We start from the raw sequence: 14,949 nt of genomic DNA, 5'->3' as shown, positions 1-14,949 counted from the left end.
AAGAATGAGCCATGAGTGGTGCACTACAGATGCTTTGCATGTTTTAAGAAACTTTGGTGCATCTGTTTTAAGATGCATGTTTTAAGAAACAGTGCTCAGGTAGAAGGGCTGGTAAAAATGCTCGGCCTGAAAGACCTTGGAAAGCTACTGGTGCCGGTCAGAATAAACCATCCTTAGCTCAGCGGACAAGTGGGTTGACTCAGGATGAGATAGCTGTCCTTTTATCCATTGGCCTTGCGTTTCTCAGAACCGATAACATCTGGAAATTCTGGGAAACTGCTGTCAACTATTTAAGCACTGTTTGTTTAGTTAAAGGCTGCATTTGTAAATGGAGGGTTGGAGTAGATGGCAAGGCACAAGTGCAGTAGACATGCAGTTCCCTTAACTAAGCATGTGTCTGCACTGGTTGCATTTCATGTTCGCTTTCGAAAGCTGGGAATTGAATGTACCAGTGCGCAGTCCACACAGCATCCCTTTTTCCTGCCGCAATGAGAGCTCCATTTCCATTTTCCCCCATGCACAAACCAACACCTCAGGATTAAACAGGAAATATCTCTTGTGTGGCACACATTAAGCTTGTCTGGAGATACATCCCACAACTTCCTTCATTCTCACCATTGCCGCTGTCCTTCTCCACTATGGGAGCTTTCCCTCCACATCCTTTCCTCTCCCCTTCTGTGTGGCACTTGTGAGGCAAAGATGTCTTCCCAAGAAAACTGGTATACAGGGGCATACTGCCTCCAATCATGACTAGTAGGTGTTGATAGCCTTATCCTCCGTGAATGTGTCTAATCCCCCTTTTGAAGCCATCCAAATTAGTGGCCATCACTACATATTGTGGTAGCGAATACCATAGCTCAGCTATGCACTGTGTGAAGAAGCACTTCCTGTTATCTGTCCTGAATATCCCACCATTCAGCTTTATGGGATGAAAAGTACTAGTATTATGGGACAGGGAGAAAAACCTCCCCCTATCCACTTTTTTCGTGCCATGCATCATTTTATATACCTCTATGACATCTCCCCATACTCAGCCATCCATTCCCAGTCCCTCCAGGCTTCTGGTTTCTTCCACTGGCTCCTCAAGATGGAGAGGGTGAGACCCTCCAATGAACTGGTTAGTTCATGGTACCACGACAGACACAGAGGCATAGAGTTCTGTATTTTTCCTCTGGAAAATAATTGTTTGTCTATGAGTCATTAATTATTATTTTTCAAGCTCATAAAATAGTTTGCCTTTTGAACAATGCCTGTTCTGTGGTGTAGTTTATAGCAAGGTGACAAATGGCGGACCTGAGTTAAGGTGGATGCACTGGGGAAATGGAAACCTTGTCCAGTAAGGGAAAACGATGCACCAATTTGTGGCAGGATAAGTTATATGCAAGCAAAAGGGTGCAGGGTGAGGTTCACCACTATGACTGTAACATGATTTGTATGTGCAAGTATGCCATCACTCATCCAATATCAAACCCACCCACCCCCAAATCATATTACCTCCAATGCCTTTCAGGGGGCTCAATTCACACATTTAGGTACAAGTATACACTACTGATGGGCTGTACATGCATGTGTGAACAATCATGTGGGAAATGAAATCTTCTCAATTAATGCTTTTTAAAAAATCAGTCTTAAATTATCTTCTATGTGCCAAAGCTAATTCCACACTCCCACCCCACACACCCTATGCTGCCTCTACCCTTTCCGCTTTGGTTTATAATAATTTCCGAATAACATGTTTCTGTTCCTTTTAGATAATCTTCTGCTGCTTCAAACTTTTGCCAGCAGGGTGCGTTTCATCAGTGGCCGAGCTCTGCAGGATATCACAGACCGCTTGTCAGGTAAAAAAAAAACCAAGTTCAACAAACATGGTTATGACTAGAGTTTCGTCCAAATGGTCAAAGCAGTAGCTCAGATAACAGCAGGAGGCAAAGAGCTTCTGTCTTCACACTACAGGCTCTTATATTCTTATTTACACCTTTTCAAAGTGGAAGTGAGGGCTGCTACTTATTTTTCTTTTAACGTATAAAAGCCAGCAAACTTTCAGGAGCCGCTCTGACCTGTTGGTGCAAGAGTGCACCACACTTCTCTTTTGGTGTTTGAGCTCAACGTTTAGCAACACTCTGGCCTAGTTCAGATGAGGGCTGGCTCAAAATGAGCGTGTTAATCCCTGGTGTGACGGAGCTTACATTTGCCTTTGAAAAGTAATAATAATAATAATAATAATAATAATAATAATAATAATAATAATAATAATAATAATTTATTTCTTACCCACCTCTCCAATTGGATTGAGGCAGGGAACAGCAGCAAGCATAAAATACATAAAATGCTAATTAAAAACATAGTATACACTGTTAAAAAACATCCTAAAAGCATACTAAAAGTAACCTAAAAGCCAGTTGCCACAATCTCTCTAACACAACTTTCCCCAAGGCTGGTGTTCTCCAGATGTTTGGACTTCAACTCCCAGCTCCTCCAGCCAGCATGCTAATGGTCAGGAATACTGGGAGTAGTAGACCAAAACATCTGGCAGGCACCAAGTTTGGGACAGCTGCTCTAAATACTGGACAAGGGAAGCAAAAATTGTGACCACATACCCCACATACCCCACCCATTCTGAAACTAGATGTGAGCTCAGATTAGAGCAGTACGACAATGGAACCAGTTACCTAGGAAGGTCGTGGTCTCTCCCACACTAGAGGCATTCAAGAGGCAGATGGACATGCTTCAAGGCAGATTCCTGCATTGAGCAGGGGGTTGGACTTGATGACCTTATAGGACCCTTCCAACTCTACTATGATTCTATGATTGTGAAATGATTTTATTGTGACCTCCAGATCAGATTAAGGCCCCCAAATCTGAAACTAACTCTTCCAATATCAAAAGTTCCAGTAAATTTTCGATCAGACATTTTCATTTTTGAATTAACCTTTGACTCTAAAACTTGTTAGAATCATTTTTCATGAGCCACTGACCATGCAGAGGGAAACCGGCTGCACTTGTTGCTGCCTCATCAGATGTCACCGAAAGGTCACTGGTGTCACTGGAGTTCGATCCATAGTGTACCCTTTAGAGTTGGAGTCTGGGAATTTGATATGGCCATTTTAGACAGCTCAATACATGAAATAAATAACCAACCCATCTGTCATGGCATAGGTCACTAAAAACCAGCAACATTGAAGAACTATATTTTTCCTGTGGAAATGTAGCATTGAAGCCTTTGATTGTAAGAATGAAAGCCACTTATGAGCTCTTCCATTTAGTCAAATTTACCAAAGACATTTCATTACAAAGAACTCTCTCTCTCTCTCTCTTTCCTTCCCTCCACTTTTATGCAATAAACATAAATGGTAGTGGAACAATAGTAGAATTGTTATTGTAATGTGCTCTTGTCCAACTACCACTCATTTTAGTGACACCTCATTTTACTACTCCTGAAATATGCTGGCTTACAAGCAACACCCCTTTCTAGTCTGCATGGACTAGACAAAAATCTTACTACTGCTTTTGACTTAGTGGTTTTGAAATCAACAGCCAGCTAGATATTTGTAGTTTTGATTTTGAGTGTTCAGAGCCTGATCAATGTCGGTGTAAAATGCAATCCCTCCAGCAATTTGAATAAATCATCAATAACTTTATTTCTTGAAAATACTCCTTCTGTAAAATGTGATATATGAAAGCAGATCACAGGCACATTATCAATGCAATTATGATTATCAGCAAGAAGCCAGATGTTCATTGTAGCTTGGGGGGGGGGGAAGGCCCACAGGATGCTGCTCAGATTATTATTTAGTATTTGTACACTGTTTAGAGTGTACAAAGTACTTTACATATTATCTCAATAATTACAAGAATCCTGTGAGGCAGGCCAGCATTGTTATCCCTGTATTGAGGCTGAGAGACAGTAAATTGCTTAAGGCCACCTAGGGGGTGTCTTGATGGTAACACTTTGCTGCTCCTTCCTTCAAACCCCATGGCATCGCAGCTGTAGGGTGAGAGCGACAAATCCCCACGGCAGGAGGCAACACGGGCTTTCCAGACAGCTCCAGCGGCCGTACAACTCATTGAGCCCACCCCCTGCCTTCTGCCTGGCCTCCCCACGTGTCCCCCCGACCAACCAACCGTGGGTCTTCATCAGCCCCCAGTATGCACCCAGCCTCGATGCGAAGCAAAGTCACAACTGACAGATGGTGGTGACCTTGGTGTAAATGATAAAGTTGCGGCAAATCGGTGACTTTATAAGAGCGCAGTTTAGGTGGGAAAGCCTGTGATGGGTGCGAATTGGTGGTCCCGTCCTCTAAACTACACAGCATCACTGCGCAGCCACCAAGGAGTATACAGGGCATATAGACACCCCCTAGTGAGTTCATAGCAGAAATGACAAACTCTTGGACCACAACTTAAGTAACATCCGGCACCTAGTAAGGGACCTATAAATCAAAATAGGGAAACATTATGTACAGACCTAGAGTACTTCCAGGCAGAGGTTGCCTACAGATTGCCTCCTTGATGGATTTTCTATGGTAGGAAAAAAGATGGCAAATGTGGTGGGAAAATCTAGGAGGGTAATGAGTTTGGAAGATGACAATGTCTCAAACGCTCCCCTCCCCTTTAATGGGTGCAATTCCATTAAAGAGGCAGAGCAATGGCATGATAAAAGCCTTGTTTGGAAACACTCCTAGTTTTGACTGAATAGCAGCTTATTTTATCTATTTCATTGTACACTGCGTCAATTATTAGATTCCCCCCTTTTACTTGCATGTGCTTGTTTATCTAGGGAATACTTGCAATGTAATTAACAAATGAAGGCATTCTTGATTGTTAGAAATTATCTGAAGTGCCAGCTTTGCCTTCCAATTTTGTGGCCTCTGCCAGGGAGCTTCCTAGTACGAACAGGCTTTAGCTGTACAGGGGTTAATTTATGATGGGTTAGCTAATAAATCAAGCAGAGTAATAACACTTATTTATTTATTTATTTATTTATTTATTTATTTATGATGTTTCTGTATTGCCCAATGGCTGAAGCTCTCTGAGCGGTTCACAATTACAAGGTGATGAAATACAATATAAAAATTTAAAAGTTTAAAACTACAATATAAAAAAATAAAAATAATCACCAAATAGACTCTAGCAGCAGTGCAAAGATTTAAAATACAGTACCAGATTTAAAACAGAAACTGAAAAATAAAATAAAATAAATCATGGGAAAATAAAAAAAGTTTTCACTTGACACCAAAAAGAGCCCAATGTGGGGACCAGGCGAGCCTCTCTGGGGGCATTTTTACATGAGCCATTTATTGTGAACTCATGATTGCTCACTCCCGGGAGTTCTTTTTCAGGGCATCATCAAACTCTGGTGCCTCTTTCATTGATTTTTAGGTTTATATTGCCATTTTTTAAATAGCTGAAAATGCAATAACAAAAAACCCTGCCAAAAAAACGCCATCAGAAAGGTGGTGTCAATCCAGAATTGCATAATATTGTAGAAATCTAGCAGCACCCTCTATTGTCTGAATAAATGAAACATATGGAATGTGCCCACAAAGGAAATGGGCAAAACAGGGGGCAGGGGAAGGCGGGGAAGCACGTGTATTGTGCCCATTGTAAACCTGCAAGACTCCAGAAGACGGAACCCCAGTAAGGATGTGGGATTTTTCCTTAATGTAGAGAAGCTCTGGGAAGCTTATTCAACAATTGGGATGCCACAGCAGGAAAAAAAGTCTTCTTGATAGTCACCCACCATATGACCTTTGATGGGGCTCCCACAGAAGGATGGCTAAAAATGTCAGGCACACATGGAAGGAGACAATCCCTATGCTCTATCTCAGTGGTTCTCAACCTGGGGTGCTCCAGATGTGTTGGACTGCATCTCCCAGAATGCCCCAGCTGGCTGGGGCATTCTGGGAGTTGTAGTACAACACATCTGGAGCGCCCCAGGTTGAGAAAGGCTGCAGTCTATCTAATTACACTCCACCTAATTATGCTCCATCTAGCTTGCTTAGAACCCCCTTTGTATTCAATAGCAGCAGCACTTGTTTTTGCTGCTGTTCTTAACTCCCAATGTTAATTATTAGCTCATACAAAACTGCATAGAGAATCGTTAGTGGCAAGTTCTCCAGAAGGTCCCTCAAAAGTTCACAAAAGCGAGCAACTGTTTGAATTGGTAAAATATCCTCTGTCCTTCTGCCTTGCAGTTTTGGTGGCTTCTGCCTACCCACGGAAACCACAGGTCGTTGAGCGTCACGTCCTTCCGATTCTCTGGTACTTCCTGAGCAACATGATCGGCAATGGGGTGTTGCCTGGAAAGAGCGGGAATGTCAGAACTGTGGCTTCTAAGCTTGCCAAGAGCCTTCGGAAGCAAATGGGACCCAAGCTGGAGGAATACGTCTCCAGCCAATCGCAACACGTGATCAAAAACTTCCAAGACCTTCTAGACATGGAACTCCAGTAAAGGGAACCCAGTACTGTCTCTGGGACAATTTACAGTGTGCCATTTCAAGAGAAGGCAGAATCGAAGTGGCGGACAATGATACATAGCTTGCCATTATTTAATTATCTTCTTCTTGTTGTTTTTAAAGTGTAATAATGTACTGTGTAAAGCTTATAGTAATAATCCACTATGGAAATTGTATATAATATATTTTGCTGTAGAATTAAATCACATATTTTTCTAATGCTTAATTTCCTCAACATTTAACCTACAGAGACTTAGCTTTTAAAATAATAATTATTGTTATTAGAATAATAATATGTATAATTGTAATTCTTATATGTATAAAAAGAGCATTTATTTATGTAATAAATAATGTGTCAAAGTAGGATGGAGGGTGACAGATGTGAACTTTCAATCATTGTAACATAGTGGATGCATTCTACCACAGTAGTCTGCCAGAGCAACAGGGTGTTGATTGCATGAGCATCCATGTGATCTAGTGGTGTTGGCCTGAACTTTTCCTATTTGCACAGGCACATCTTTGGAGATGGAAAGGCTCTGCATCTTTCTCCACTATGGCTGGGATGCCATGACAGGAGTTTTAGGGGGTGGGGAAGGGTGTAGCCAGCTTGCCTGGCATAGCTTGTCCTGACTAGTAACTGAGTTCTGTGAGACAACATGTGTACAAGGCTTGAGCAATCAGGAGCTAAAGGAACAGAGTTATTGCACTAACAGCTGTGTGACTTGATTGCTGTTTCATGTATTAGATAGCCAGCTCAAACTACCATAGTCTCTTTAAAGAGCTGGCCCTCATAAAATGCTGGGGGCTAAGAATAACATGGATAAAGGCAGTACCTAGTGCTGAAATCTGAGATCTGCAGGATTCATATCCCAGGAGATCTCATAACCTGTGTGTTATCTCTGAGGCCTAGTTCCCTCTATGGTGGTAAACACGCACTGCAGGAAATGTCCCACAGGATTGACTGCCTCATCATACAAACAATTTAATCCTGTCCCCAAGGCTTTCCCCCCCCGCAAAATTTTTGAGGTCCAGAGATTTTCTCTGCTGATATGTGATCTTGAGGTGTTGGATTAACATAATAATTTGGGTAGACATTCTGATTCTTGTGCGAAACTTTTTAAAGGGCTATTTTTAAAATGGTGGACAATTTTCTTTAGGTCACTAGTTTTTGTCAATCACAGAAGTAACTATCCTGTGTTTGGTATCAAATTATAGGTTTTCTGGGTCAATGAGTTCAAAGTATATGTTATTTTTAATTGTCGGAGTACTCCTTCTACCATTTTTCAAGATGGCATTGAAATGTCTAATTTTCTCGACAAATCAGCATACAAATGTGATTTTGGCTTCAAACTATATGTTTTTGGGGTTGAGCAGATCAACAATTGCATTAATTTTGATGGAAAGACAGTCCTTCCACCATTTTTAAAAATGGCACCCAAACTTTTATCCCTACAATAGGCCATGTAATATGAATGTTTAGCTTATATGGTCATTTTTTCCATGATGTTTCCCCAAATTCAATAAGATATTTTGTTGGTTCAGCACTTAGAGCGCCAACTTTTGTCCCAATTTTGCTCATTTCATCATCTCCTGTTAGAGTATGAGCCTTTATGACTACTCTTGACATGTGTGGACCAAACTGAACAGGTATTGGTATATTGTTTTCAATTACATCCGGATCTACTGTACCACTGGTAGATTCTTTTCTTATCCTCTCGCATTCCTTTACTGACATCTGCAAATAGCTGTTGAAGACAACAAACAGATGTTGATCCATTCACTGTGTTGTTAACAACTTCTCCAAAGTTCTTCATTGCTGACATCTTAACCATTCGTACTTGGGACATAAAGTCAACTACAATAGTGGTTTTCTCAGTACCTACACAGTTCAGATTTCTCTCCACATTCTTTAACGAAAGCTTCAAACTTGGTTCTCAGATATACGACCTTCCCACTTTTTTTTGGTCTGTTAGGTCAAGTACATTCTGCAGATTTTTAACCTCTTGAATGACTTCCAAAAATACTGATTTGATCTTCAGAAGGGGTGTAGTGTAGTGGGAAAGCAAACAAGCGAAAGGAGATTCTACCGCTACAGTGGCAATACCACAAACACACATGAAAGGGACCATTAGCATGACGCGTTAATGAAACGGAGGTGGAAATTGTAGAGGCAAACCAGGAAAAAAAAGTAGGTGTGATGGAGCCCATATTGTTACCATGATTGGATTGCAACGATTTGACACAAGGTGTTGATCCAGCCCTTGTTTTCTGTCCCCAGCCCTTTGAACAGATCTTCAGCATTCTGTGACCACTGAATGTGCTCAGTCATCATTGGGCTATTTGGGGTATTTTTTTTCCTAAACATTTTTTCTACTGTTGCAAGGCTTGGGGTCTCCTCAGCATGCTAAGACCTCCCTCTTGCATGGCCTTCCAGAGGAATTCGGGGGCCCAGGACAATGGAAGTTTTTTTTTGGGGGGGGGGGGCTGCCGCATACACACACACACATACAAATGCTTGTCGTCCCCCTTCCTCTGTGTGGGGCCCCTGGGCAAATTGCTCTCTCTGCCCCCCTCTTCTGGGCAGGCCTGCCCTCTTGTTTCTCAGAAGCTCTGTTTTAGCTGCATAGCCTGTTTGCAATTAGGTGTGTGTGGGGGTGTTAGACATAATGGCAATTTCACAGCTAATGTGCATAATAACCAGATGCTGTGCACATTTGCCACACCATTTAAACATATAATAAATCCATGAATTTCTGAGGGCTTTTGTTAAAGTTCAAAACTTGCCCCCATGCACCCCATTCAGTATTTTCCACTCTTTTTATGCTCCTTGCTCAAGAGAAGTTACTACTTCATGGAAACATACATTTAACATAGTGTCATAAACTTCAGCATGCGATGTGGCAAAGATGGTATGAATCATGATCACGCTAACCTAGCACTACTAGAAAAAGACAGGTCAGTGTCAGGGCAGTTGCTGGTTGGCAAGAGTTCTGAAACTGCTCAGGTTGCATCAGCCTCTACTAGGCTTACCCTATTGACAAACAGAGCATTCCAGTTTCCACTCAATCTCACTAGTTTGACCTTCACAAGCCAGAGCAAGCAATACTAGGCTTTCACATTCAGAACACAGAAGAATTCACAGCGGGGCTGGAAGCTCAGAGACCCTTGGATGGCCCAAATTAATTGGGCTTCCTTTGAGGATTTGTCATAGTTATGCCACTATTTCACTTGCTTTTTTTCTGAACCAAGGCAAAAGGGAGTTAGGGTGACTATATAGAAAGGAGTACAGGGCTCCTGTATCTTTAACAGTTGTATTGAAAGGGGAATTTCAGCAGGTGTCATTTGTATGCATGCAGCACCTGGTGAAATTCCCTTGTCATCATACAGTTAAAGTTTGAGGAGCTATATTAAAGTGACCAGATACATTCAATGTGTGCAGCCTGAACATCTATGGGGACCTGTAGTGTCTGGGCATGTCTTTTTCATCCATCCAGGGCTGTATTGTCTGCTCCCACTTGTACTGGTCTCTCCAAGGCTTCATTTATTCTTCCTCACCACCACCACCACCACAGACCTTCAGACTACACAAGGGGTCATCAAACTTTTTGAAACAGTTCAGAGAATGTTGTGGGTGCTCTCAAAAACAAACAAACCTGGCTTGCCCATCTGATGGCATTGTCAAAATGACCCGCGAACATCCATGAGGGTGCTACAAAACACTCATTTAAAGATGCTCAATGTGAACTGGCTCAAAGTGGTCAGGAGGCATAAAACACTCTCTTATTGTTTTCAGGACATCCTTTGAAATGTCAGCTTTGGGTCCACTCAGTCTCTTAAGTGAAGGGTGCCTGCTTGAGATCCTGTTCACGTGATTCGTTTATATACCAGTTTACTTTTGGAGAGGTTTTGATTTGTGCATGCACTGTTCCTCTTTGGTTGACAACCTGACAGTGCTAGAAAGTATTTGGACACTATCTCAGCATGGGATCACACTTCAAGAGATTATTGTTTCAAGATGAGGCAAACCACATGCCAAGCAATTTTTTTTTAGAGAGATTTGCCATACTAGCAAGCATCTCACTCTGTGCCTTCTCCTATTTCCATTCCTTTTATACCAGCTGAGAAAAAGATTCAAACACACCCATATTTGTGTCCAGCTGGTATTAATGGGTAAGTGCGTAGCCAGTGCATAGGAGGGGGTGCGGGGGAAAATGTTACAAACATCCCTCTCCCTGGTTTTCCCTCTAACCAGCAACCCCCTCGCACAAGTTATCTTTGAGCTCTTCTTCTTGTTCACGCAGAGCGTGCCGTCCCACCGTTGGGGGATGATAATTAAACTTAGCAGCAGGTTTAAAACTTCCCACATAGATAAATATCTAACACAGAAATAAAAAAGAAAGAAAAGAAATGTCTAACAGCGAAAAACATTCCTATGGGTTAGCTGCACTTTCCCATTTATAGTAAAGGGAAACAAATACATATATTTGGATCCTATTTTAAGCTCAGAAATGTAAGATATAATGTTGAAGGAAACTAGGTCAATGGCATATTAATACTACTACTACTATTTTTTTTTTTATTATTATTATTATTATTATTATTATTATTATTATTATTATTATTATTATCTATGCTGGTTACAAAGATGCCCGTTCAACCTCAGCAGGAAGATATTACCAGAAAAGGAATTACCAACTCAGCTCTACCCATGATCATTTACCTCCGAGCTAAGCAGCCACTTGAGAAGGGGATGAATATAAATAGATCTGAACAATCCTTCCCCACCTGTTGGTGAGCACGCAGCCAGCTCTCAGTTTAGGAGGTCACATGCAGAGGAATACAGGATTGCAATACCTGATAGTAAGAGTTTTACAGAGAAGCGCATTTTGGCAGGTCATCAAATGCTCTGGCCTTATTCCGTCATTCCCCTTACATGCAGGTTCTACATGTGAGAAGAGTGTGTGTGAGGATGAGTGTACTGGCTGTGCCCAGCCTGATCTTGCCACCCTCCACATGTGGAAGGCGACTGCCTGCAGAGGAGAGACTTCTCCTATCTATGGAGGCTCTCCCTGAGATTTTAGAATCCTACATTACCACAGATACAAGAGGCTACTACAGATATTACTACAGATAGTTTCCCTCCATATGTAGAGCGCTGCAAGAACAGGGAGGGATTAAGAAGCCCATTCCCCCGAGTTTCTGCTTTCAATTGCAGCCTCCACACTGTATACAAGAAGGTAGGAAAGTTGGTGGGAAACTATATGAAATGAAACATTATGTCCAGTTATGGCCTTGAAATACCACTTTTTGCAGGTACTGGAATCGTGTTCTCCTTTCCAACTGGTCACCCTGGTTCGTTTTCTTTATTAATGTATAAATTACCTTTCCTTCAGGGAGCTCAAGGTGGTTCACATGGCTGTCTTCCTCATTTTTATCCTCACAACAACCCTGTAAAATAGGTTAGGCTGAGGGATAGTGAGTGGTCCAAGTGTGCTCTGTGGCTGAGTACAGATTTCAACTTGAGGCTACCCAATCCTATTCTAGGAGAGCTTCTAAATGGAGGGGTCCTGGCATTATCTAACAGAAGGCACTGTGCCTTCTTTCTTAACATATTTTCTGTAGTAAGAAAAAGGATGGAAGAAGTGGTGAAAGAACACAGGAGGATTACGCATTGATGACGTTGTCATCCAGACCCCTGTAAAATTCTGTAAATGAGGCAGGTTGATTTCACCTGAAAAGCCTTATTCAGAAGCATCCCAGCATTCTAACCGTTTTATCCCACTGGAGGTCAGTTATGCAAAATTGTTTACCATTTTACCCATTTTATCCATCCATTTATTAAAATATTGCAAGGCTGTCCTTGAAACATACTGATACCAGTGTTATATACAAAGGCATGACCAGTTAGCCCAGCCTTCCTCAACCTGGGGTGCTCCAGATGTGTTGGACTACAACTCCCAGAATGCCCCAGCCAGCTGGCTGGGGCATTCTGGGAGATGCAGTCCAACACATCTGGAGCGCCCCAGGTTGAGGAAGGCTGAGTTAGCCCATCAAAATAAATACAAATGTGCTCCTTCCCCTTGCTCTACATCGCTCCTGGACTCACAAATGCACCAGTTCTCCCCTTAAAATTAACTATTGGGTACAGAATGAGCCAACATATATCACCACAACATACTACATGGTTACTTGGTCATCTTTATTCGTGCAAACATGGTCCCCACCCCACCCCCATGCATTCTTATGGTGAGGCTTCCCATTAATTCTCACATGACTGGATGGCTTTCCGATCAACATTATCAGATAGCCATCCAGTCATGTGGGAATTGTGAGCATGCTTTATCTGATCAAGTGTGCTCATTTGAGAAAATGTATGCAAGATAAGAAGATTCCCACCTATTGTACTTGTCTCATATTTCCACTTTCCTGAGGCATGTTATGTAGGGTGACCAGATTCAAAGAAGGATAGGGCTGTTGTACCTCTAATAGCTGCGTGTTTTACTGCAGGGGGAAGGTGGGGAAGCAGAAATGCTGAGAGCAAACACTGTTTGGCTGATTCAGATTCTCAGCACTGAGACTTCATGTCGTTTAGGGTTTATGATTTAAGCAGCGCACATAGCCTTGGTGCCATCACAGCTGTTGTTCAGGTGAAGTTTTGCAAAGATGACAAGCTGCATGCAGTCCTTGCTTTGTGTCTGGGTCAATGGTAACTCCTAGCTGGAAAGCTGACACCACTTGAACTTTCTTGCAAGAGAGTGAAATGTGATGAGAAGCCTACTAGCAACTTCACTGCACATTAAAGCTTCCTGCTAGGTTACTGCCTGTGCATATCAACTAAGCCAGTTAACCCTGCAAAGTGGATCTGATGATCCTAATCCATGTGTAACCTATTGGGGGGGGGGACTATTCGAGTAGGAACAGTGAATCCAGGACAGTGAGTGTTTAACAACAAGTTTTTGAAAGGGCTGTGTGTTTATATAATCACATTTCAAAACAAAGTTTTAAAATAGCACAGCTTAGATTCATGTTCTTTTCCACCTGCAGGTGCATTGCCTGGACAAAATTCCACTTACAATATTCCTACCCGCAGAAAAGGGATGGGGTGTGCGATATGTGTATGCACAGAGGCCTGTAGCCCTTTCTGGAGGCCTTGGTGGGGCATCTAGTTGCTCTCTCTCTGTGTGGGCTTTGGAGCCAGGCAGTCTGGTGTGTGGCTCCTCGGGAGTGTTTAACAATAAAGGATACTGTTGTGGAACCTTCAGAGTCATTACTTGGCAAGCAAGGCCTAGAGTGAACTGCAGGTTGAGCAGGTAAGCTCACCCCATATTGGCCACGCCTGAGGGACATTATAGGGTGTCAGAAGTGGACTACTCTCTTCTGACACTATCTAGAAAAAGATAGAACATTTTAAACCTCCTTCTGAGCTAAGCTTTACTCCAGCACCCACTCCCTCACTGTTCTAGTGAGTCTCCCCAACCCTCTGGAGGGGATGGGGGTGGGGGTGGGGACTCTGAAATGCAAGGGAAGGAGGGGGATCAACGAAGATCACCTCCACCTCCGTTAGGTCAGTGGAAATACTCTGCTAATTTGAAAGCCTTCTGTACTCATTCACAGAAGGACAACCATGGACCTCACCCATAGAAATCTGCTAATTCGGTGGACGTTTGGGTTGACTAGTGGTGATTTTTAATGATGTGCATTCATTTAATCCGAAAGAAAAATAAATCAACATGAAATAGCCCCATTTGTACTGAATTTGATATCTGCTGTTCTCATGGCTTGCTAACATATGATCAGTAAGATGGTTACTATAACTCTGGGTGGTTCTGCCTCCTGGGTCCATTTCAGATTTTATAAACAGTTAGCTAATCACATCGACAAGGAATTTAGGAAACTCAGCAGCAAAGATAGCAGGATTAAATAAATCCCATGGATTTATGGGAAGCCACACTGAGCTGAACACTTTGGGAGATAGGGTCTCCCTATATCAGTTTTGAAAATTGGGCAATACATTTTATGACTTTAATTCCAGTGCTAGATTTGCTTTAATGATTCCTTGGTAGAAAACCACCTAAGTACATATGCAATCTAAAACGTTACAACTTAAAAAAGGAGAATTTATTCCATTGCAAGTTTTCCCACCGTGGATTAAAAAACAATAAATCAATATGGTTTTTTTTTAAAAAAAATAAATATCAAATGAGTCATATTCACAAATTTACAGACTTGGAGCAAAATGAAAGTGATATTTACAAAAATATACATCACTGTGAAATAATTTTGCAGAAAATGGTCAAAAAGCTAAGAACCGATATAGTCTTACAAATCAGGTCGATACAGAAATGGGGAATTTATGCACTTAGATAATTATTCTCTAAAAATATATATATATCATTAACACAACTATGGCCTGCTTATATCCTCACAGGCCTTTATACTTCTCTAATCTGGCACCTTCCACATGTGTTGAAGTACAACTCCCATCAACCCCAAC

The 14,949-nt window shown here is 41.9% G+C and overlaps 1 protein-coding gene across 1 annotated transcript in view; it reads left to right on the top strand.

Annotated features, from left to right (window-relative positions):
* Positions 1-6,698, top strand: part of TOGARAM2 (TOG array regulator of axonemal microtubules 2) — a 71,928-nt gene extending 65,230 nt beyond the window's left edge. The window contains exons 19-20 of the mRNA XM_063124162.1: positions 1,752-1,838; positions 6,195-6,698. Coding sequence (XP_062980232.1) covers positions 1,752-1,838; positions 6,195-6,451 — 344 coding nt within the window. The 3' untranslated portion in view covers positions 6,452-6,698. The remainder of the gene's footprint in view (positions 1-1,751; positions 1,839-6,194) is intronic.
* The last annotated feature ends 8,251 nt before the right edge of the window (positions 6,699-14,949 follow it).

The sequence above is a fragment of the Elgaria multicarinata genome, chromosome 4 (assembly GCF_023053635.1).
Source record: "Elgaria multicarinata webbii isolate HBS135686 ecotype San Diego chromosome 4, rElgMul1.1.pri, whole genome shotgun sequence".
Classification (NCBI taxonomy): domain Eukaryota; kingdom Metazoa; phylum Chordata; class Lepidosauria; order Squamata; family Anguidae; genus Elgaria; species Elgaria multicarinata.
Note: the sequence above shows the minus strand (reverse complement) of the source record. Positions and strands in the feature narration are given on the sequence as shown.